Source organism: Salvelinus fontinalis, chromosome 2 (genome assembly GCF_029448725.1).
Source record: "Salvelinus fontinalis isolate EN_2023a chromosome 2, ASM2944872v1, whole genome shotgun sequence".
Lineage (NCBI taxonomy): Eukaryota > Metazoa > Chordata > Actinopteri > Salmoniformes > Salmonidae > Salvelinus > Salvelinus fontinalis.
The window spans coordinates 50,720,106-50,745,435 of record NC_074666.1 but is presented as its reverse complement, the minus strand read 5'-3'; the positions used below and the strand labels follow the sequence as shown (position 1 = coordinate 50,745,435).

The 25,330-nt window shown below is 42.0% G+C and overlaps 1 protein-coding gene across 3 annotated transcripts in view; it reads right to left on the bottom strand.

Annotated features, from left to right (window-relative positions):
* Positions 1–352: 352 nt before the first annotated feature.
* LOC129820315 (vasodilator-stimulated phosphoprotein-like) overlaps positions 353–25,330 on the bottom strand; it is a 33,803-nt gene continuing 8,825 nt past the window's right edge. For 2 of the 3 annotated variants that reach the window (XM_055877387.1, XM_055877392.1), the window contains exons 2-13: positions 20,526–20,697; positions 15,937–16,117; positions 15,411–15,477; positions 10,187–10,511; positions 8,300–8,400; positions 8,080–8,128; positions 7,907–7,937; positions 7,472–7,514; positions 7,124–7,228; positions 5,212–5,281; positions 4,991–5,048; positions 353–4,645 (exon numbers count right to left, since the gene is read on the bottom strand). In XM_055877387.1, the coding sequence (XP_055733362.1) occupies positions 4,608–4,645; positions 4,991–5,048; positions 5,212–5,281; positions 7,124–7,228; positions 7,472–7,514; positions 7,907–7,937; positions 8,080–8,128; positions 8,300–8,400; positions 10,187–10,511; positions 15,411–15,477; positions 15,937–16,117; positions 20,526–20,697 (1,240 nt within the window). In that variant the 3' untranslated portion in view covers positions 353–4,607. The remainder of the gene's footprint in view (positions 4,646–4,990; positions 5,049–5,211; positions 5,282–7,123; positions 7,229–7,471; positions 7,515–7,906; positions 7,938–8,079; positions 8,129–8,299; positions 8,401–10,186; positions 10,512–15,410; positions 15,478–15,936; positions 16,118–20,525; positions 20,698–25,330) is intronic. The other variant, XM_055877397.1, reaches the window with a different exon arrangement.

The window sequence follows — 25,330 nt, the reverse complement described above, 5'->3', positions numbered from 1 at the left end:
TACTATATATATATTATATATATATATATATACACACACACACACAGTGGCAAGAAAAAGTATGTAAACCCTATGGAATTACACAGATTTCTGCATAAATTGGTCATAAAATGTTATATGATCTTCATCTAAGTCACAACAATAGACACAGTTTGCTAAAAATAATAACACACAAATTATTGTATTTTTCTTGTCTATAATGATTACATCGTTTAAACATTCACAGTGAGAACAGCGTATATCAGTCACAACTAAAGTTGCTAAATAACTCTGAATCTAGCATATAGGACCTGTTTCAAATGATCACTTTTACGCTCAACATAACCACTTCATTTGCACACTTGCTCCGGGATGGGCAAAATATTATATTTTATTCAATCAAGTTCAATTATATTCTTCTTACTATTCAATCATATAAAATAATGGCACTTGTCTGCTAAATGAACAAGCCTACAGCATGGGGCATAGCCAGAAAACATACAGTAGGCCAACTCGTATTCTGCTCTTCTGAAAAACATTTTCTTCATATCAAAATGTTTCTTTAGACCTACCTAAAATGAATAATGTATTCATTGTGATGGTGTATATTAAATTGATTATTCAACTTTTTAAATGTAAATGTTCCAAAGGAAACGCACGCATCAGGGGCTTGTATGCATGGAGGCCTGGCGATGGTGCGTTTGTTCATTAACGGACAATTACCATAACACCGACTGTCTTTTGCATGACAACCGGCTGATATAATTTCAAGGCCGCCACAACATTGTGGTGAAGAAGGCGCAACAGTGCCTCTACAACCTCAGGCACCTGAAGAAATTCGGCATGGCCTCTAAGACCCTCACACACTTCTACAGATGCACCATTGAGAGCATTCTGTTGGGCTGCATCACCGCCTGGTACAGCAACTGCTCCGCCCTCAACCGCATGGCTCTCCAGAGGGTGGTGCGGGCACCCCAACACATCACTGGGGGCACGTTGCCTGCGCTCCAGGACATTACAGCGTCCAGTGTCAAAGGAAGGCCAAGAAGATCATTAAGGACCTCAGTCAACTGAGCCACAGACTGTTCACTCAGCTACCGTCCTACAGACGGATACAGTACAGGTGCATCAGAGCTAAGACAGAGAAACTAAAAAACTGCTCCTATTATCAGGCCATTGAACAGAAATCACTAGCCCTCTACTAGGTGATGCACATTCACACAAAACACTGCATATTCTTGCGGTATATAATGGTGTACATTCAAGTAAATATAACTGCCACTATGAAAACTGATTAATACATCCCTAGTCTCTCCACCCACCCAAAACAACAGATGAGACAGACCATAGTTTAATACAAGAAACAGCTGTATTTGACCAGAAAGGCATCTCCAATCAAGTGTGTTAAAGGCAATTTCTCTCACAAATATGAGTGTAAATATCATTCTCTCTAATAGAAAAATCACCCTTAATAAATCCAAAATAACAATTACAATTAATCAAAAAATACATTCCATTGTCATTACCACAGTATTTCCAATGGAAATAGAAAACCATATGCAATTTAAGTACTATTCTTTTTGCTTAATAACGAATCTATACGATTGTAAGTGCATTCAGGTGACAAGGCAGAGTTGCATTAGCTAAGATTGGCGTCTCTGTCAGAAGATTGGCATCTCTCATGTTAGCTGCCAGTATTATTAAGTACAGTACCCTCAGAAAGTATTCACAACCCTTAACTTTTTTCACATTTTGTGTTTTAGATTATTGTCCTGCTGAAAGGTGAATTTGTCTCCCAGTGTCTGTTGGAAAGCAAACTGAACCAGATTGCCTGCACTTAGCTCAATTACGTTTATTTTTATCCTGAAAAAACCTCCCTAGTCCTTGCCGATACAAGCACACCCATAACATGATGAAGCCACAACCATTCTTGAAAATATGAAGAGTGGTACTCAGTGATGTTGGATTTGCCCCAAACATAACACTGTATTCAAGACAAAAAGTTGATTTCTTTGCCACATTTTTTGCATTATTATTTTAGTGCCATACTGCAAACAGGATGTATGTTTTGGGATATTTTTTATTCTGTACAGGCTTCCTTCTTTTCACTCTGTCATTTAGGTTAATATTGTGGAGTAACATTGTCATTGATCCATCCTCAGTTCTCTCCCATAACCGTCATTTAAAATCACTATTGGCCTCATGGTGAAATCCCTGAGTGGTTTCCTTCCTCTCCGGCAACTGAGTTAGGAAGGATGCCTGTATCTTTGTAGTGACTGGGTACACTATCCAAAGTGTAATTAATAACTTCACCAAGCTCAATGGTATATTTTATTATACAATCTACCAATAGGTGCCCTTCTTTGTGAGGCACTGGAAAACCTCCCTGTTTTTGTGCTTGAAATTCCCTACTACTCAACTGAAGGACCTTACAGATAATTGTATTAATATTTGACCTTTATTTAACTTGGCAAGTCAGTTACATTGGTCTGCAACTTTCCGTGGTGCTATGGCTGTTAAGAGAGTGACAAGATGGCTGGATAGTGGCTGTGGCAGCATATTTAACCTTTATTTAACTAGGCAAGTCTGTTAAGAACAAATTCTTATTTACAATGACGACCTACACTGGCCAAACTTGGATGACGCTGGGCCAATTGTGCCCTGCCCTATGGGACTCCCAATCACGGCCGGATAAGATACAGCCTGGATTCGAACCAGGGACTGTAGTGACACCTCTTCCACTGAGATGCAGTGCCTTAGACCGCTGTGCTCTGTAGGGTACAGAGATCGGGTAGTCATTCAAAAATCATGTTAACCACTATTATTGCACAGAGTGAGTCTCTGCAACTTACATGACTTGTTAAGCAAATGTTCTTCTCCTGAACTTATTTAGACTTACCATAACAAAGGGGTTGAATGCTTATTGACTCAAGACATTTCAGTTTTTCATTTTGTATTCATTTGTAAAAAATAAATAATCTAAAAGCAAAATTCCACTTTTACATTATGGGATATTGTGTGTGGATCAGTGACATATATCCATTTTAAATTCAGGCTGTAACACAACAAAATGTGGAAAAGGTCAAGGGGTGTGAATCCTTTCTGGAGGCACTGTGTCTTTAGAAGATCCTACACAGTCAGGTACACGTCCCTGGACTGCACAGTGATACGTTGCAGTTACCTGCACTGCAGCAGAATCATACCAGGTACAGTCCCCAACCTGCTCCCCTCCTCTTATGTGGCGACTAGAAGAGTAGGCAGTGTTAGGAACGTAGAAATAGAATGGACAGAACAGGCATAGTTCTCCATGTCATTGGGAAATGGATATGGTTGGCAACCTATTGGACGTGCTTCACAGGGAGCTAGGAAATGCCAGGCATTAAAGTGCTTAAAAAAATATTTATTCATTCTTAAATAGATAAAATTGTTCACCTAACATCCAATCAACAATTGTTCATTGCTTTTAGAGGACAATGCCCATTCTAATAACTATGTTTGTTTTCAGGTGGCAAACTATCATCATATCCCATATCGACCCCTAGCCATATGTACTTGTGGAGATCTGAATGGATAAGACAGGCGTAAGTAATATGGTAATAGCTCCAACTTGCGCTGATTGGCTGAATGACATTTTTCCATATTGCTTACACCAATCTTCTCACATCTCTACTAGTGAGGCAGAGGTTGCAGGGGCTAGGGGTTGATTTGGGATTGGGCCCGTTTGTCATCTATAGGTGGTCTGCTGGGGTTGTCTGTGCTACATGGAAAAGTGGGCATAGGACCCGTAACTGGAATAGGACCCGGTGCAGACGGTCCTAACTGATATGCATCCGCTAATCCCTGAGGTGAAAAAAAAACAGTTGATGTGAGGTGTAGCCAGAGCTCAGAGGACAACCAGTATAAAGTGGCTCCGGGGTGAAGTTTCCCCTTGGTAGAGATCTAGGATCAGGTTCCCCGCCTCTAATCCTAACATAAACCACTAGTTGGGAAAATGCAAAACTGACCCAAGATCAACACCTTACTTTTAATAGCTGTAGACGGACAGACAGACATTTAACCAGGAGAACTCCCTTATTGTTACGAGCTGGGATTTGTAGTTCCCTAACTGCTCCTGGGTAGTACAGAAACTACAGAGATAGGCTTCATGTGCAATTCTCCTGATTCACAGTGCCCCCCTGTGGTCAACTACTGCAGCTTGTTACAAAAATATACAAAAAAAATGACTTCTGCTGCAGCGACCAAAGTTAGGTTGACTTTTAAATGTGCAACTGTTGGAAATGTACTGCGTTTCGATGGTGTGGTCGATGATATTCCCTGAATTGTTTTCTCTAGTGAAGAGTAAGGCCAGAAATGGACACAGGTAAGATTTGGGAGTTGACTTGGGAGGTGAGTAGAGTAAGGTAGGCAGTGATGGCGGAGCAAGAGAGGCACAGCAAAGCTCTTGAAACGAGAAAAATAACGGCGAACAGAATTTCGGAAGAGTGCCGATTGGTACAATCCTAAACGTATAGGTGTGTGGTGAGTAGAACATTGAGGGAGAACAACCTGAACAGTGCAGGAAATAGTATGATTCATCCTCCCCTCCCCACCATCTTTTGTCCAGGTGCCAGTAGCTATATGTTGAGAGACTATACTGGGCCTCTCTTCTGCAGCTCCTGGATAAATGCTGAAAGAGAAAGAGGGGGGGAATTAGTGAGAAAGAGAGAGGCTCCAAAATTCCTCACATATTTTCCGAACCTACAAATTATTTATTTTAAATACCTCATGGATTAATATTATTCTCTCAATTCTCATCATATATATCAGTATGACTTATTCTGAGATTTGTAATAATGAGAATTGAGAAAATAATATTAAACCAAATAAATAATGTGTGTAAAAGGTAGATAAATATACTGCATTGGCTGGAGCAAAAATGTATTGCGATTCTTATTGACTGTACTGCTAGTAACAAAATAAGAAAACGCTAGGGAGTGCTTCTTGAATGGGATGGGCCAAATCAGGAACTCACCCCCGATAATTTCATCTTTCACTTTATGGAGCTCTTTTCTCACTTCCTCAAGGATATCCTAAAACACACAAATCAAAATAGTATTATCATCTGAGAATGATGCCACTAGATTGTCTTTATCTGACACCATTAGTAGAGGAGCAATGGCCTCCTGTTATGTCTAGTCTACATGACAGTAATCCTTTAAAACCCAACATAAACAGGACAAAGGTGGAGCTTACCTGCTTGATTCTCTCCATCTCTGTGTCTTCACTGCCTGTGCTGGCCGTGGTGTTGTTCACTGCCTTCATCCTGATAGAAACACATATAGACAGAGAGAGGAGCGAGATGGGAGCGAGAGCGATGGGAGGAGGAGAAAGGGAGAGAGGAGCGAGAGCGATGGGAGAAAGAGAGAGAGCGGCGAGACGGGTGTAAGAGCGATGGGAGAAGGAGAGAGATGAGAGAGAGACAGGTAGAGAATGGGAAAAAAAGGAGTGAATGGTGGGACAAGATGGGCAGAGAGCGGGAGGTCAACAACAAAGACCAAGGATATGGAAGCTCAGTTTGGCCAAAAGGGGCGGGTTGTTACGCTCCTGAGTGGCGCGGTGGTCTAAGCCACTGTATCTCAGCGCTAGAGGCATCACTACAGACACCCTAGTTCGAATCCAGGCTGTATCACATCCGGCTTTGATTGGCAGTCCTATAGGGCGGAGCACAATTGGCCCAGGTTCGGCCGGTGTAGGCAGTCATTGTAAATAAGAATTTGTTCTTAACTGACTTGCCTAGTTAAACACGCTGCCACGGCTGCTATCCAGCCATCTTGTCACTGTGGTAACAGCCATAGCAGACCAATGAGGAGTGGATAATGCCCCTCTGCTGGTGTTGTACAGACATAGAAAGTATTTTCAATGGTCAGTGTGGCGTGACTTTGGCTACATTACTTGCAATAGGGGTTTTTTCAACTATGTACTAGTACACCAGATTTAACTTATCATAGCTACTGATCTTGAGTTAATCCATTTTGTTTCCAAATCTGAGGGGGTGAGACAATTATTCGACTTGAGAGAGGCACCAGTCCAGACACAGACCCTAACCTCTTGGCACTTGATGTAGATATGAAAGAATTGGACTGGTACTATAAACAATATGCTAGTTTCCCTACCTTACCCTCTGATAGGCTAAGTGGATTTTTTTTTTTAACCATATTGCTTATACCCATCCAATCCCTTCAAATCTACACCAATGCCTAGGGCAGGTGTAGGAAACTAGATTTTTTGGGGTAAATGGTTGGGAGGCCGGAAAATAATGTGTCCCTGTGATTTTTTGGTATTTTATTTTTTATACCAAAAATGAAAATCCCCCCCAAAATAATAAATATAACTTTTTTGTGTGTGTGTGTGTGTGGGGGGGGGGGCTAAATAAATAACTTGCGGGCCGGTATTGTCCCGCGGGCCTAGGGTGTATAGAGGGTCGTTTCTGGGCTGGGCCTTGTCATTAGCAGGAGCAGGACAAACATGCTTAGTCAGAGGTCATAGTAAAGGCACTTACAGCAGGCTCAGTGCAAAGCCGCGGCAAAAAGACACTGTTGACTTAAACCATCTCTTGCGCTAGTTTTTTATACCTTAACAAGACCAAAAATACAAAAACAGAGAGTACCAAATACATGACCAGGCCTTGAGGATTGCTAGGACCTAAAGCAGAGTGTTTCTCAATCCTGGTCCTGGAGAGGTGCACATTTTAGGTTTTGCCCTTGCACTAAAATACATACTGGATTCAACCAATCAATCATCATCATCAAGCCTTTGAATAGAATCAGATGTGTTAGTGCTACGGCAAAAACTAAAATGTTCAAAGCATTGTGTTGCTTAATCCCTTGGCACAAGAGCCCACACTCAGCACACAGGGCTGTTGGTAGTTCCCTAGTGGGACACTCCAGGGTGAAGTTTCCCCTTGATACAGATCTAATATCAGCTTCCTCTCCCCAATCCTAACTTTAACCATTAGTGGGGGGAAATTCAAAACTGACCCAAGACCAGTGTCTAAGGGCAACTTCACCCTACACCAGTGGAGTAGCTGCGGAGAAGTTGTAGACAGACATGGAGCGCCAGCATTAGGGTCTAGGGATAAGGGTAGGGTGGGGCAAATAGGGTGTACCTGGGCAATGGGGCAGAGGATGGAGATGGGGGGGCGGGAGGAAGAGCAGGGGTGGTGGAGGTGGGGCTGCTCTCCTGCAGCTGGGTCTTGGTGGTTGAGTTAGTCCTGTTTGAGACATGCAAGATTCTCTAAAAACACGCTCTCTTTACAGAGGTGGGATAGAAAAAGATAGAATTTGTGCCTGCCTAGTTTTGTCCCCCCATAGAAAACATAAAAACAATTATTGTAGAAAAGTAATGAACAGGGGGGAGGTGAACTGGGCTGTAATTTCCTGCACCACAGGTACCAGAGACGAGAGTGTGGTGGTGTTAATTGTGTTGATGTTCAACTGACCAGGGAGTTCCCTACCTTGGAATGGTGGCTGATTTCTCCCACGGTCTCCTGAGGCTGTCTGTCTTGGCAAAAGGAGATCATGAGAATTATGAAACATCAAATAATATATATGATATTTTGGTCAATAAAAAGGCCAAAAAATGCTTCACAGCATTTCAAATCAGACAAAGGAGAGAAGAAAATTCATATGAGACAAGAGATCTGGGTTATATTCATTAGTGCACACCGCAGAAGAAAAAAAAAAAGCAAAAGAAACCAAAAATGAGTATGCACATGGGGGCTGTTTCTTTTTGGACAAGTTCAGCTAGTCCATCCCCGTTTCGGTGCGTTTTTGTTCATTTGGTGGTGCCTAATGAATATTTCTTGAAAATATATGCTTTCTGGAACAGCCCCCATGTGCACACCCAGTCAAATACAGTAGTGAATGAAGACTTCAGTGGATCTACTCACCACCTTGGCCTGAGGACTTTGAGGAGTCTTCCTAAAAGCATAAAATGACATTGCTTCATCCCTTTACCACAGTGTGACTTGCAGCTTACACACACACACACACACACTCTCTCTTAAGGATTCATTATGAGAGGATTGTTGTCTCTACTAAAGATGATTTACAATAGACTTACATTGCTGGGCACATCCTTCTTTACGCCTGGATTATCTGACATTTTCTTCCTGTACAAAAAGACAATGAAGAAGACAACAGCTTAGCCTCTGCAATCTTACGCACGCAAAGCCATATGATCGTAATCACACACACACTCGCCAAACACAAACACTTGACGTAAACACTCATCACACAGTCGTCCAGCCCCACATGTAACAAAGGCTAAGGCAGTGGCTCACCGTCGGGCCAGGATGGCACTCATCTCCCCCATCAGATTTCCTCCCCCACCACCTCCTCCTCCTCCTCCCGATGGAGGAGGCGCTGCCGCACCACCATCCTCCTACAGAGATAAACAGGCTCTTTCAAGATGCCATTTTTTTCTTCCCTTCTTTCCTTCCTTCTTTAAGGAAATCACTGATATGACAAAGATTTGTGAAAGATGGAAACCATGTCTTCACCTATATCCACTCACTTACAGACCAGTGATTACCTCAAGGGAGGAAGGAATGAAGCATTTGAAAGGTGTCCAACTCACTGAATATACAACAATGTTGTAACGAAAATCACTAAGCCAGAATAGTTCCTGTTAAGAAAAACTTGAACGGCTATTTAGGAAATAAGTGTTCCTGGTCTCCAAAGCTTGGAAGATGTGACATGATTATAAATTAAAGTTGTAAATGAAAAAAAGGCATTTATTTTGTGTTTCATTTCTGTATGTACAGAAGATTTGGTTGGGAATCATTGATGTCACTGATTTTCAAGCAGATTTAAGTCAGGGCTGAGACTAAACCATTCATGATCACTCAACACCGCTTGGAAAGTCATTCACGTATGTCTTTGGCATTAACTTTTGTGTAATTGTCCCACTGAAAAATGAAACTATCGCAGGGTTAGGTTTCAGAAGACTATGACAGGGTTTCTGCCAACCTTTTTACCTGGACTTTGCTCCTTTCATATTTAATTTGACCCGAGTTAAAAACGAGAGGTTTGGGTCAAATCCAATACAACACGAGTGAAACTCTGTATTGCCAATTATTGTGGTGGCAGCATCATGTTATGGGTATGCTTGTCACAGGCAGGGACTGGGGAGTACTGTATGTCAGGATCAAAAATATGAAAGAAGTCCAGGTAAAAAGTTACAGGAAAACCTGCCTCAGACTTCTGAATAGCTAAACTTGGGACAGATTTGTATTTTTCAGTGGGACAATTACACACATTTTAATGCGTGAGCCACACCAGAATAGAGTGTTCTTGAATGGTCCAGTACAGTCTTTATTTTTTCTTGAATATTGCTGTCCATCAATGATTCCCAAACAATTGTAGTTAGATTTAGCAATTTTGACAAAAACAATAGATATATGTTGCCCTAAGAGTTGTGCAAAGTTGGTAGTCTTATAAAAAAATAAAAAAACTTCACAGCTGTAATAGCTGTATCAACTGTGGAGTGCGAAGACATATGCAATCAAGACATCTTCGTTTTTTTGTTATTCATTTGGAAAATGTTCTATCATTTCCATTCACCTTGAAAAGTGTGGGCAGGTTCTATAGATCTGTAGGGGGAAAGATCCAGTCCTTATTAGATGTATTTGTAAGACAGCTAATGTGTAGACTGTGCTAAGGGTGTATAGACTTTCACTAGACACAGTAAACATGATTTATTTATTCTGCTACAGCAAATACAGTGTCTCATAAACCCATGTTCCCTGGGTACCCTGAAGATGCATGACACTATAAAAATCAAATCAAAATCAGGCATCAACAATGGAATATGGAGTAAAAGAGGCGTGTTTGTGCAGGCGTCTTTAAAAAAAGACAACTATATCATATTGGAGTGGTTCTTGAGACGTTAAACCAGGGCTCTCCAACCCTGTTCCAGGAGAGATACCCTCCTGTAGGTTTTCGCTCCAACCTCAGATTATGACCAACCTGATTCAGCTTATCAACCAGCTAATTATTTGAATCAGGTGTGTTAGACTAGGTTCGGAGCGAGAAACATCCGGGCCGGTAGCGCTCCAGGAACCGGTTTGCAGTGCCCTGCGTTAAACACTTCTCCAAGCCTTGTAAGATCTGGTCAAAGGTGCAGTATGACTGCGATAAATGCAACCTGGAAAACGGCCATGTCTCACCTTGGCCGATTTGCGTAGTTTGGTTCCTGCTAGGGCTGCAGCTAGTCCCCCGGGCCCACCGAGACCCCCTCCATCGCCCCCTCCTCCTCCTCCACCAGACTGAGGTGGGGCAGGTGGGGCCCCAGACCCAGGGGGTGGTGGGGGGCCAGGTGGGGGTGGGGGGCCAGCAGGTGGGGGGCCTGGGGGTGGAGGCGGTCCTGGGGGAGCCGGGGGGCCACCGGGGGCAGAGGGAGGAGCAGGCGGGGCTGCAGGGGGGATGGGTGCGGCCTGTCTCTCGCTCTCCAGCCGCTCTCTCTCCTGCTGCTCCTGCCTCTGCAGCTCCAGTCTGCGAGGAGGGAGACAGAGTTCTTTATAAAATAATGTTCACACACAAGTATAAACGCAGGGACACACAAAAGGTTCGTGTACAATGTGAGATCAGTGTATTGTAGGTTAGACTAACAGTAGTGCTTGCATTCATTTTCATATGGATGGCATCAGCAGGAATGTAGCCCACTACCCTGGTGTTGCAAGCGCCCATGCTCTACCAACTGAGCCACAGGACCTGAGTGTGTAAGAGTCAGTATTAGGTTTAAGTGACACCTAACATGTTTGTTCAGACACCAGTTTATACCAGTCTGCTCTATCCCATTATCAATGACCAGGCGATACTCCCCAGTAAACCTGAAATACAGTGTAGACATTGTTAATGTTGTGATGACTATTGACTATTGTAGCTAATGACTATTGTAGCTGGAAACCGAAGAGTTTTAATGGAATATCTACATAGGCGTACAGAGGCCCACTATCAGCAACAATCACTCCTGTGTTCCAATGGCACGTGTGTTAGCTAATCCAAGTTAATCATTTTAAAAGGCTAATTGATCATTAGAAAACCCTTTTGCAATTATGTTAGCACAGCTGAAAACTGTTGTTCTGATTAAAGAAGCAATAAAACTGGCCTTCTTTAGACTAGTTGAGTATCTGGAGCATAAGCGGGTTCAATTACAGGCTCAAAATGGCCAGAAACAAAGACCTTTCTTCTGAAACTCGTCAGTCTATTCTTGTTCTGAGAAATTAAGGCTATTCCATGCAAGAAATTGCCAAGAAACTGAAGATCTCGTACAACACGATGTACTACTCCCTTCACAGAACAGCGCAAACTGTCTCTAACCAGAATAGAAAGAGGAGTGGGAGGCCCTGGTGCACAACTGAGCAAGAGGACAAGTACAGTGAAGTGTCTAGTTTGAGAAACAGACTCCTCACAAGTCCTCAACTGGCAGCTTCATTAAATAGTACCCGCAAAACACCAGTCTCAACGTCAACAGTGAAGAGGCGACTCCGGGATGCTGGCCTTCTAGGCAGAGTTCCTCTGTCCAGTGTCTGTGATCTTTTGCCCATCTCATTCTCAAACAATTTAATACATTTTAGAATAAAGCTGTAACGTAACAAAATGGGGAAAAAGTCAAGGGGTCTGAATACTTTCAGAATGAACTGTATATAACATTCTATTGGTTGCAAGAATTTTGTAAAATAATTATAATTGAAAAACTTAAGTTTTGAATCCAGCGTAATTTTGTGTATCAGTTGCCATGGAATTGGTACATCGGAAACCTCTACCTGACTATTTTGCAATCTGTATGGAGAGCTGTAAATCATTTGGTCCCTAAATGAAACTGGTATACTTTTTTATTCATCACAATGTTCTTTAACCATTTTGGTCTTTAATGCAGGGCCGACAGACAAATTTCTTACTTTCTCCCCCTTCCACTTGCCTCTCCCATTTTTGCGGTAATGCTGCAATTAGTTGGTTGTAAATTTGGATAGAGCAAACATTTCCATATATTTTTGTGAGCTGCATGTGTGACATAATTGAAAATTGTTGTTTAGCAATGATCAACAACCAATTGAGAGAGCTTGACAAATTTTGAAAATAATAAAATGGGCAAATGTTGTACAATCTAGGTGTGCAAAGCTCTTAGAGACTTACTCAGAAAGGTGCACTGCTGTAATCGCTACCAAAGGTCATTCTAAAATGTATTGGCTGGGGTGTGAACATTTATGTAAACATGATCTTTCTGTATTTCATTTTCAATAAATTAGCAAACATTTCTAAAAGCATGTTTTTACGTCATTATGGGGTATTGTGTGTAGATGCATGCATTTTTTATTTATTTCATCCATTTTGAATTCAGGGTGTAACAACAAAATGTGGAATAAGTCAAGGGTATGAATACTTTCTGAAGGCATGTTTATTCTGTTCATTACTCTCCCATCTGTAATGTTCAGAATTGTAGGCATGTGAACTGATTGGGATGATTCAGTCTACAGTCTAGTCCTTCTCAAATACTGGGGCGCGCCCCCCTAGGGGAGGCTCGGAGCGATGCCAGGGGAGGCGCGTGTGACCCCGGGGAACATGCTTTTTTTTGCCGCAGGGAGTAGGTTTTTTTTGCACCGAACAAGAGCACAAAGCACAGAGCAGGAGATAAGAAGTGCAGATAACAAACCCTTAAGAGACACCATGGAAAAATATTTAACAGGGATGAAAAGAAAGGCGGAGAGATACGGAGATAAACGTGTCTCCCGAAAGCTAAGACGAGGAAATATGACGAAGCGTATGTAGCGCTTGGCTTCACTGTGACTACGGTGGGAGACGAGGAAAGACCGGTATGTTTACTGTGTCTAAAAATGTTGGCAGTGGACAGCATGAAGCCAAATAAATTAAGGCGTCACTTAAAGACATTACACCCCAATCACGCTGATAAGCCGCTTGAGTTCTTTCAGCGAAAACGTGCCGAATATTGCCAACAATCGTCCCGCTTTGTGAATGCTACTTCAGTAAACCAGCGAGCACTGTTAGCATCATATAAGGTGGCGTACCAAATTGCTCAGTGCAACAACAAAAAAACACTCCATAGCAGAGGAGCTGATACTGCCTGCAGCATTAGACATGGTCTCTGTCATGCTGGATGACGCAAGTGCTGCAAAAATAAAAACTATCCCTCAGTCCACTGACACTGTCGCCAGACGTATAAATGACATTGCTAACGATCTTAAAGAACAGCTGGTAGATAAACTCAAAAACAAACGTTTTCCCTTACAGTTCGATGAAGCAACTGACAGCAACAAAGACTATTTGTTTATCGCTTATGTACGTTTTGACATGACAAACTCCCTGTGTGAGGATCTACTTTTTTGTAATATGTCAGAGACAGAGCCACAGCTGAAGAGCTATTCAAAATGCTGGACTGCTTCCTGACTGAGAATGGGCTAAAGTGGGAGAACTGCATTGGTGTTTGCAGTGATGGTGCACAGACCATAGCAGGGATGAGAAAAGGACTTTGGGCACTCATCAAGAAGGCCTCACCTAATGCTGAGTGGACACACTGTGTTATACACAGAGAAGCACTGGCATCAAGGCACCTTTCCTCTGAATTAAGGGAGGTTATGACTGACATTGTAAGTGTAGTCAATTTTATAAAGACCAGACCACTAAAAACAAGAGTCTTCTCTGCTATCTGTGAGGAGATGGGAGCTGAACATCAAGCTGTGCTGTTTCACAGTGAAGCAAGGTGGCTGTCACGAGGAAAAGTCTTGTCCCGAGTTTGAGCTCAGAGAGCAGATAAGTATGACCTTGCAGAAAATTTTTGTGATGAGAACTTCCTGGCAAAACTGGCCTACCTGAGTGACATATTTGGAAAGCTAAATGAACTAAATCTACAGCTTCAAGGGAAAGATAAACACCTCCCTCAGGTCACAGACAAGATCAGCTCTTTCACTCGAAAGCTTGCAATGTGGGGCAGGCGACTTGATGAAGGAAATACTGATTCATTCGAGAACCTGCATGAATTTGTGAACACTACTGACTATGATGCCACCTCGGTGATTCCATATATTAAGGAGCATAGTTCATCACTGATGGGATTCTTTAAAAAGTACTTCCCTGAAAACAGTTCCCAATATGACTGGGTGAGAGATCCTTTCAATGCACCAGCTCCAACTGGTTTCAGCTCTGCAGAGGAGGACCAGTTCATTGATATGACGTCCGACTCCACATTGAGACTGAGGTTCACATCACAGACATTGAGTGAATTCTGGCTGAGTGAAGCGAGGCAGTATCCACTATTAGGGCAGAGGGCCATGGGCATTCTTCCTCCTTTTGCAACATCTTATCTTTGTGAGACTGGCTTCTCTGCTGTTGCTGCACTGAAGACCAAGTACAGGTCCCAGCTAAACATTGAGCAGGAGCTGAGAGTTGCAGTATCATGCTTCAAACCCCGCTTCGAAAAGCTGTGCTCTGTAAAACGTGCTCGTTGTAGCCATTAATCCTGACTTCATCATTTAGATTTTTTTTAAATCAGCACAAATTGTTTTATTAATTTTTGTTTTATAGGTCAAAGTGTTTCATATGCTGTGCTCCTGAGTTAATGTTGCTGATCAATTTGAATTTATTATTATTTATTGATTATATTTAATTTTATTGTTCAGTATCAAATGGTCAAAAAATGTTTACAGTTTAAATAAGGTTGATTTTTTTTTTTACATTTCAGGCAAATTGATGCATTTTAAGTCTTTTCTGTTACAGACTAAAAAACAATGTTAATAAAGTTATTCTTTGTTGTAAGTTGATCTATATTTATTTATTTTTTGTTTTCTTTAATGTTAATAAGGATACAATGTTATGCAGAGGTGTACTTATAACAATTTTATAGACAAATGATACTATTTACAGTTGCGGCGGAGAGTTGGGGGGCGCAAAATGTTTATTTCTTCCTAGGGGGGGGGGCGTAACAGAAAATAATTGAGAAGCACTGGTCTCGTCCAATATTCTGTACTTGTTGCTGGAATTCTAGGGGGCAGCGTTTTAGAATGGTCTATCTATACTGAGCATTGTGAGAGTAAAAACGTTGTGAACACCGTCCAATATATGGTGTTCACAACGTTTTTACTCTCACAATGCTCAGTATAGATAGACCATTCTAAAACGCTGCCCCCTAGAATTCCAGCAACAAGTACAGAATATTGGACCCTAGCAAAATGTAAATAAGTATAGAGACTTATACTTAAAATACACAAATTATCTACTGAACAACAGTCAGATAGGCAATAGCCAAGTTCCCTTTCACCGGTCTTAGTAAAACAATAACAAAAAAACAACAGTTGCAATACTTTCATCTCCCCTCTGCTGACAGAAACCAGATCATCTGCACCCCCCCACCTCCAACTAAAATCATGTGAATGGTACCTCCTCTGTTGCTCCAGCTCCTCTGGGGAGGGTCCATTCTGGGCAGGGCGGGGGAGAGAGGAGTAGCCTGAGGAGAGAAACAGACTGAGTGAGTGAGTATTTTAGCAGTCCTGTTAAAATACTTTACAAAATGCATCCTTCCCTTCTCCTTCTGGCAATAACTAACACCATTAAATAGATTAAAGCTGGAATCCTTAATAGTGAAACTTCCAAGTCCATTTGCGATATTACTGCAAACAGCAACTTTTTTCCTCTTCTCTGACATCATTGCATGCGCTATAGAACAGCAGAATATATACTGCAATTTGTTTTACCATCGACGCGCCGCTTCGTCAACTAAACAAACACAATGACAAAAGCGGTGGGGTGGACAATGGCACTGTTTCACCTACTGCAGATTAAATCTTTAAGCAATCCAATCCATGATTGCAGCGAGAAACAAAAGACAAAAAAAGGAACCAGGACAAAAAGTACCATTTATTTTGCAAAATGTTTTTTATATTTGATCCTATATTATAGATCCTACCTGAGTCAGTGAGTGCACTCAGCACCTCCAGGGCATGCATCATGCCGTTGGCAAAGAGAACAGCTTCCTCCTTGCTGCCAAAGTTCATCCCCCACACCTGCCGGCCTTCCCGCCACTGGTGGAAGTTGGCGGTAGCCTGGTTGTACTTCAGCCTCTTGTCGATTGGGCAGTTGATCACCACCTAGGAGTGTCAAACAGGAAGTAAAAAGGCAATGAGAAACTACAAGTGGAATGACATTATGCGTTCACTGCGAGAATGTGTGTGTGTGTGTGTGTGTGGAACCTAGATAGTCTTTATAGCCTTTGAATTTCAAGATCGTTCCCCTCACATCCCTTTTTGTTCATCTATTTCTATTTATCGGATTATACATGTTGGTCCAATATGAGTATAAATCCTCTCTGTGGAACCAGTGACGCAGTGGTGAATTTAAAAAAAACAAGAGCCTTTAGTGAAACTGAGCTACTATGGTAGGCGAGGCTAAGTCTTGTGCTACTAGTGTGGACCTTCCATTGCCTTTCCAAAGCAACAGATCTTTTGAAAAAGATGCTACACTAGGATAAGTTTAACTAAAGCAGCCTTTAGGTTAGCAGTGGTGTAAAGTAATGAATAAAAAAAATCATTTGAAGTACTACTTAAGTAGTTTTTCGGGGCATCTGTAATTTACAATTTATATTTCTGACAACTTTAATTCCTCTACATTTCTAAAGACAAAATGTACTTTTGACTGGAATACATTTTCCCTATTAAAGAATCTTTAATTTTACTCAAGTATGACAATGGAGTACTTTTCCCAACACCGTGGGCTAGGCTTTGTTAGGGCTCTCTAGTGCTAGTGTGGGTCTTCCACTACCCAAGTGTGAGAGGAAGGCATTAGCTCGAGAGCAGAGGTAGTGTCACACAGTAAACAGAAGTGAGATAGGGAAGACTGAAAGAAAGAGGAAGACTACTGACACATAAAGCCCCAACAATACTAATGAGACTAATCTTGATGAGCAGAGGTTGCTGGCTGCATGTTGACATTCTGCAGCAACAGAGAAAAGGACAAAGCCTAACCCACAATCTCTGAGTGTGACAGCAAGGAAACGCACAGGGGACTGGTTCCCATATGGTGTTATAGCACCCACGTACTAACTCTCACAAGATTTACAGATGAGTCAGTCTAAAATTGTTCAAACCAGTCAGCTCGACTGTACAAAGAGGTCCCAGAAGGAAAATGTTTACCCTCCTAACCCAGCATTATTCTCTACACAGTATACAGTGCCTTCGGAAAGTATTCCGTCCGCTTGACTTTTTCCAAATTGTTGTCCCTCAATCTAAAACACAATACCCCATAACGAAGGATTGGACATTTTTGCAAATTTATAATTAAAAACATAAACTGAAATATCACATTTACATAAGTATTCAGACCCTTTACTCAGTCCTTTGTTGAAGCACCTTTGGCAGCGATTAGAGCAAAGAGTCTTCTCGGGTATACAAGCTTGGCACACCTGTATTTGGGGAGTTTCTCCCATTCTTCTCTGCAGATCCTCTCAAACTCTGTCAGGTTGGATGGGGAGCGTCGCTGCACAGCTATTTATGTTTTTCCAGAGATGTTCGATGAGGTTCAAGTCCAGGCACTGGCTGGGCCACTCAAGGATATTCAGAGCCTTGACCTGAAGCCACTCCTGCGTTGTTTTGGCTGTGTGCTTAGGGTCGTTGTCCCGTTGGAATGTTAACCTTAACCTCAGTCTGAGGTCCTGAGCTCTCTGGAGCAGGTTTTCATCAGGGATCTCGCTATACTTTGCTCCGTGCATCTTTACCTCGATCCTGACGAGTCTCCCAGTCCCTCCAGCTGAAAAACATCCCCACAGCGTGATGCTGCCACCACCACCACCATGCTTCGCTATAGGGATGGTGCCTGGTTTCCTCAAGATGTGACGCTTGGCATTCAGGCCAAAGAGTTTAATCTTGGTTTCATCAGAACAGAGAATCTTGTTTCTCAGTTGGAGTCGTGGAGGTTCCAAACGTTTTCCTTTTAAGAATGATTGAGGCCACTGTGTTCTTGGGGACCTCTCAATGCTGCAGACATTTTTTGGTACACTTCCCCAGATCTGTGCCTCGACACAATTCTGTCTCGGAGCTCTACGGACAATTCCTTTTGACCTCATGGCTTGGGTTTTGCTCTGACATGCACTGTCAACTATGGATCCTTATATAGACAGATGTGTGCCTTTCCAAATCATGTCCAATCAATTGAATTAACCACAGGTGGACTCCAATCAAGTTGTAAAAAAATCTCAATGATGATCAATGAAAACAGGATGCACCTGACCTCAATTTCAAGTCTCATAGCAAAGGGTCTGAATACGTATATAAATAACGTATTTCTGTCAGTCAAGGGTTCTGAATACTTTTCAAAGGCACGGTATATAGTACCAGTCAAAAGTTTGGACAAACCTATTCATTCAAGAGTTAGAATAATAGTGAAGACATCAACCTATGAAATAACACATATGGAATCATGTAGTAACCCAAAAAGTGTTAAACAAATCAAAATATATTTTATATTTGAGATTCTTCCAAGTACAGTCCCTTTGCCTTGACAGCTTTGCACACTCTTGGCATTCTCTCAACCAGCTTCATGAGGTAGTCACCTGGAATGCATTTAAATTAAGAGGTGTTCCTTGTTAAAAGTTAATTGGTGGAATTTCTTTCCTTAATGCATTTGAGCCAATCAGTTGTGTTGTGACAAGGTAGGGGTGGTATACAGAAGATAGACCTATTTGGTGAAAGACCAGGTCCATATTATGGCAAGAACAGCTCAAATAAGCAAAGAGAAACGACAGTCCATCATTACTTTAAGACATGAAGGTCAGTCAATGTGGAAAATTTCAAGAACTATGATGAAACTGGCACTCATGAGGACCGCCACAGGAAAGGAAGACCCAGAGTTACCTCTTCTGCAGAGGATAAGTTCATTAGCGTTACCAGTCTCAGAAATTGCAGCAAAAATAAATAGGCACCAATAAAAAGCCAATACTAAAAGGACACCAATAATAAGAAGAGACTTGCTTGGGTCAAGAAACCCGAGCAATGGACATTAGACCAGTGGAAATCTGTTCTTTGGTCTGATGAGTCCAAATTTGAGATTTTTGGTTCCAACTGCCGTGTCTTAGTGAGACGCAGAGAAGGTGACAAGATGATTTCTGTATGTATGGTTTCCACCGTGAAGCATGGAGAAGGTGGTGTGATGGTGCTTTGCTGGTGACAGTCAGTGATTTATTTAGAATACAAGGCATACTTAACCAGCATTGCTACCACAGCATTCTGCAGTGATATGCCATCCCATGTGGTTTGCACTTAGTTGGACTATCATTCATTTTTCAAGAGGACAATGACCCAAAACAACTCCAGACTGTGTAAGGGCTATTTGACCAAGAAGGAGAGTGATGGAGTGCTGCATCAGATGACCTGGCCTCTACAATCTCCCGACCTCAACCCAATTGAGATGGTTTGCGATGAGTTGGACCGCAGAGTGAACGAAAAGCAGCCAACGAGTGCCCAGCATATGTGGGAACTCCTTCAAGACTGCTGGAAAAGCATTCCAGGTGAAGTTGGATGAGAGAATGCCAAACGTGTGCAAAGCTGTCATCAAGGCTAAAGGGGCTGCGTTGAAAAATATAAAATATATTTTGATTTAAAACTTTATGGGTTACTACATGATTCCATGTGTTATTTCATAGTTTGTAGAATAATAGTGAAGAAATCAATGTAGAAAATAGTAAAAAATAAACTCTGGAATGAGTAGGTGTGTCCAAACTTTTGACTGGTACTGTATATACACACACACTGTATTAGTGGTAGTCACCAATATGGAATGTCCATATCGATATCAGTTGCATTTTTCCATTTGATATCATATCGGAATTTACTGTACTTGCCGTTTACCCATTTCTGTGACGTGAACTGTAAAATGCGTTTGATCTTTATTAGCCAACATATTGGTCGGGTCGCGACTGATCTTGATGAGCCACCGTAGTTGTTGCAAGCGTGGTTACACGTGGTCTGCGGTTGTGAGGCCGGTTGGATGTACTGACAAATTCTCTAAAACAACGTTTGAGGCGGCTTATGGAAGAGAAATTAACATTAAATTATCTGGCAACAGCTCTGGTGGGCATTCCTGCAGTCAGCATGCCAATTCCACGCTACCTCAAAACTTGAGACATCTGTGGCATTGTGTTGTGTGACACAACTGCACATTTATGAGTGGCCTTTTTTTGTCCCCATCACAAGGTGCACCTCTGTAATGATCACACTGTTTAATGAGCTTATTGATATGCCACATCTGTCAGGTGGATGGATTATCTTGGCAAAGGAGAAATGCTCACTAACAGGGATGTAAACAAATTTGTGCACCAAATTTGAAAGAAATACGTTTTTTGTGTGTATGGAAAAGTTCTGGAATACTTTATTTCAGCTCATGAAAAATGGGACCAACAATACATGTTGTGTTCATATTTTGCTCTATTGATTATTAGACAGTGCATCTTCGGAATTTCTCTGTTCATGGTGTGTGTGTGTGTTTGTGTGTGTGTACACTAGTTACCTGCTGGTCACCCTGCATCTTGCGTCCCACCACTCGGAACGTGTTGGCTACGGGGTTGTGGTAGATCTGGACCCTGCTGATGGCCTGGCCCCCCTCACCCGCCGGCACCCAGCGCTTGTTACCATCATCATACTGCATGACCGTGGCTCGCACCTGGCAGATACTGGACTCACTGAGAAAGCAAGAGAGGGAGGGCGTTGAGAGAGAAACAGGGAGAGTGAGAAGGGGAAGAAAGTCCGGGAAGTTCAAAACAGATGAGGAGGCAGAGGAGAGTTATTTCCCTGTTTGGGATGACTGAATTAACACTAACTCCTCGTTACCCCATGAGGAGTGCAATGCACAACTGTGGACATTGCTTTGTTGTTCATGTTGCTTTATGGCACAAAGATGAGGAAATTCATGATGGCAAAAACAGATATGCATAACACAAAGCAATGTTTTAAAATAGATATATGGTCACTTCTGCCTTTTTAGCACGCTTTTTTCTATGAAAAAAATTGTGACCAGCAGTAACACGTCACCCAAATAACGGAAGTTGAGTGAAATTAGTTGTGGGATGAGCTCAAGTCAAACTCGACACCACTAGGGCTATTACAGTGACTGTATTAGCCCTACATCGACAGTCACCAGTCATGGCCGCAGTTAAATTTCACGTGACCGCTGAGTCACCGTAACTAGGCTTCTCCAAAACTGCGCTCTGATGCCACTGATGGTCATTAGAACTACTTGCTAAACGGCCAGTCGCTAATGGTCTGGTACTCAGTGTTCTATTGTCCCTCTAATCGCAATGCAAATGGAATCAAAAATCAAATCAAACACTTCATGAGAGCCCTGGCATTTGGCGTTTCAGCGGAATAGGACCACCTGCTGCGCAGCGAGAGCCGGCTCTTCATTGCTGGGGGGAACCAAAATGTTCAACATTGGTTCCCCATGTTGCGCAACATCCTCTATAGGCCATGCAATTTCGTGAAACAATTTTGATGACCTCTATTAAAAAGAGGATCCCATCAGCTTTCTATAGGCCTACTATATTTAAATCTCAACTTTCCTCAAATTAAGCACATCGCTTCTCGTTACAACCGGAGTAGATGGCCTGGCTGGCATGAAAATGAACCGCAGGAAAATAATCATCCATTCTCTTTTCAAGTGCATACGAATGACATGTATTTCCCCTCTGCCCCTGTTCCACCCCCACCCCCCTACCCCCTTTTTTTGCGACTTTTTCAACTCATAGTCACATGCATCATGTAGCCTAGCTCAATGTTTTGATAAGGTTTTTAATAAAACTAGTGGCCAATTAATTCTAAGCGTAATCTATAAACCATAATCTACAGGCCTAGGACACCTGAAACAGGGTTCGAGAGCCCATAGCCTACAGAGTGAAACTTGTTCTTATTAGCCGAGTCATTGCTCAATCGCGTGTGAAAACAGAGTTGACTGGCCACTATTTAAAAGAGGATCCCAGCTTTCTAGTGCTGCTATATTTGTTAAATTCTTACAATTAACCACATTATTCTGCTTTCCAACTGGTGCAGCCTACCTGGCATATTAAAAATGTAACTGCAGGTAACCTCCATTCACTATTTGAGTGCAGACTGAAAAATAAATTCCACACAAACTGTATTATCTTAAGCTATATGTAAAGACCAGATTCAATTGAGAATATTCTGAAAAAATGATCAAGTGCTTGTCAAATTGTGAATGAGACACTGATGAAGTGTGTGCAGCCTGCACAAGAAACAGAGCAGAGCTCATGCCTTACATGCAACTTTTTTCAAATCATCATTCGAGTTGCATCATGCAGCCTCAGAACCCTAAGGTTTGTATCACAACTAAAGTTGCAACTAAATTAAAGCATAGAGGAGGACCTCTCAAATAATCACTTTGTAAACAGCTCAACACCGCATGTGAACACGCTCTCGGAAATCGTTTGGCAAAAATTTCCAAACACTGCAATCCACAGTAAAAATCTCATACCAAAACGGACAAGCATGGTGGTGGTAGTGTGATAGTTTGGGGATGCTTTGCTGCCTCAAGACCTGGATGACTTGCCTTAATAGAAGGAACCATGAATTCTGCTTTGTATCAGAGAATTCTACAGGAGAATGTCAGGCCGTCCGTCTGTGAGCTGAAGCGCAGCTGGTTCATGCAGCAAGACCAAAACACACAATCAAGTCTACATGAAAATGTCTAAAAAGGCAACAAAATGTTACGTTTTGGAATGGTTAAGTCAATATCCAGACCTAATCCCAATTGAGATGTTGTAGCAGGACTTGAATTAAGCAGTTCATGCTTGAAAACCCACAAGTCGCTGAGTTAAAGCAGTTCTGCATGCAAGAGTGGGCCAACATTCCTACACAGTGATGTGAGGGACTTATAATCAACTACATGAAGCATTTGGTTGCAGTCTTTGAGGCTAAAAGGTGGCACAACCAGTTAGAGTGTAAGTGGGCAATTACCTTTTCACACAGGGGGAATTGGGTGGTGTAACTTTGGTAATTCTATCAACAAAGTATAATTTTTTTTCTGTTATTTGCAAACTCAGATTCCCTTTATCAAACATTAGTGTTTGGTTGAAGATCTAATGACTTTCAGTATCAAACATTTGCAAAAATAGAGAAATCCAAAAGGCAAAAACTTTTTCACGGCAACACATTTGGAAAGTATTCAGACCCCTCAGATCAGTCAGTCTAAAATTGTTCAAGCCAGTCAGTTCAACTGTACAAAGAGGTCCCAAAAGAAAAATATGTTTACACTCCTAGCCCAGCATTGTTTTCTACACAGTGCCTTTGGAAAGTATTCAGACCACTTGACTTTTCCCAAATGTTGTTACATTACAGCCTTGTTCTAAAATTGATTACATTTTATTTTTCCCTCATCTACAGTTGAAGTCGGAAGTTTACATACACCTTAGCCAAATATAACTCAGTTTTTCACAATTCCTGACATTTAATCCTAGTAAAAAATTCCCCGTCTTAGGTCAGTTAGGATCACCACTTTATTTTAAGAATGTGAAATGTCAGAATAATTTAATGTCAGCTTTTATTTCTTTCATCACATTCCCAGTGGGTCAGAAGTTTACATACACTCAATGAGTATTTGGTAGCATTGCCTTTAAATTGTTGGGAAGCTTGTGGACTTCTTTACTGTGGATATAGATACTTTTGTACCCGTTTCCTCCAGCATCTACACAAGGTCCTTTGCTGTTGTTCTGGGATTGATTTGCACTTTTCGCACCAAAGTATGTTCATGTATAGGAGACAGAACGCGTCTCCTTCCTGAGCAGTATGACGGCTGCGTGGTCCCATGGTGTTTATACCTGCGTACTATTGTTTGTACAGATGAATGTGGTACCTTCAGGCGTTTGAAAACTGCTCCCAAGGATGAACCAGACTTGTGGAGGTCTACAATTTTTTTTTCTGAGGTCTTGGCTGATTTCTTTTGATTCTCCCATGATGTCAAGCAAAGAGGCACTGAGTTTGAAGCTAGACCTTGAAATACATCCACTGGTACACCTCCAATTGAATCAAATGATGTAAATTAGCCTATCAGAAGCTTCTAAAGCCATCACATTTTCTGGAATTTTCCAAGCTGGTTAAAGGCACAGTCAACTTAGTGTATGTAAACTTCTGACCCACTGGAATTGTGATACAGTGAATTACGTGAAATAATTTGTCTGTAAACAATTGTTGGAAAAATTACTTGTGTCATGCACAAAGTAGATGTCCTAACTGACTTGCCAAAACTATAGTTCGTTAACAAGAAATGTGTTACTTCAACTATTTCCACACACAATACCCCATAATGACAAAGCAAAAACAATGTTTTTTGAAAATGTTGCAAATTTATTACAAATAAAACAGAAATACCACATTTACATAAGTATTCAGAGCCTTTACTCAGTACTTTGTTGAAGCACTTTTGGCAGCGATTAGAGCCTTGAGTATTCTTGGGTATGACGCTACAAGCTTGGCACACCAGTATTTGGTCAGTTTCTCCCATTTTTCTCTCTGCAGATCCTCTCAAGCTATGCCAGGTTGGATGGGGAGCGTCGCTGCACAGTTATTTTCAGGTCTCTCCAGATGCTAGATTGGGTTCGAAACTAGGCTCTGGCTTGGCCACTGAAGGACTTGTCCCGAAGTCATTCCTGCATTGCCTTGGCTGTGTGCTTAGGGTTGTTGTTCTGCTGGAAGGTGAATCTTCACCCCAAGTCTGAGGTCCTGAGCGCTCTGGAGCAGGTTTTCATCAAGGATCTCTTTGTAGTTTGCTCTGTTCATCTTTCCCTCGATCCTGACTTGTCCCTGCTGCTGAAAAACATCCCCACAGCATGATGCTGCCACCATGCTTCACCGTAGGGATGGTGCCAGGTTTCCTCCAGATGTGACGTTTGGAATTCAGGCCAGAGAATCTTGTTTCATCAGACCAGAGAATCTTGCTTCTCATGGTCTGAGACTTTTGGCAAACTCCAAGTGGGCTGTCATGTGCCTTTTACTGAAGAATGGTTTCCGTCTGGCCATTCTACCATAAAGGCCTGATTGGTGGAGTGCTGCAGAGATGTCCTTCTGGAAGTTTCTCCCATCTCCACAGAGGAACTCTGGAGCTCCGTCAGAGTGACCATTGGGTTCTTGGTCACCTCCCTGACCAAGGCTCTTCTCCCCCGATTGCTCAGTTTGGCCGGGCGGCCAGCTCTAGGATAAGTCTTGGTGGTTCCAAACTTCTTCCATTTAAAAATGATGGAGGCCACTGTGTTCTTGGGGAACTTCAATGCTGCAGAAATGTTTTGGTACCCTTCCCCAGATCTGTGC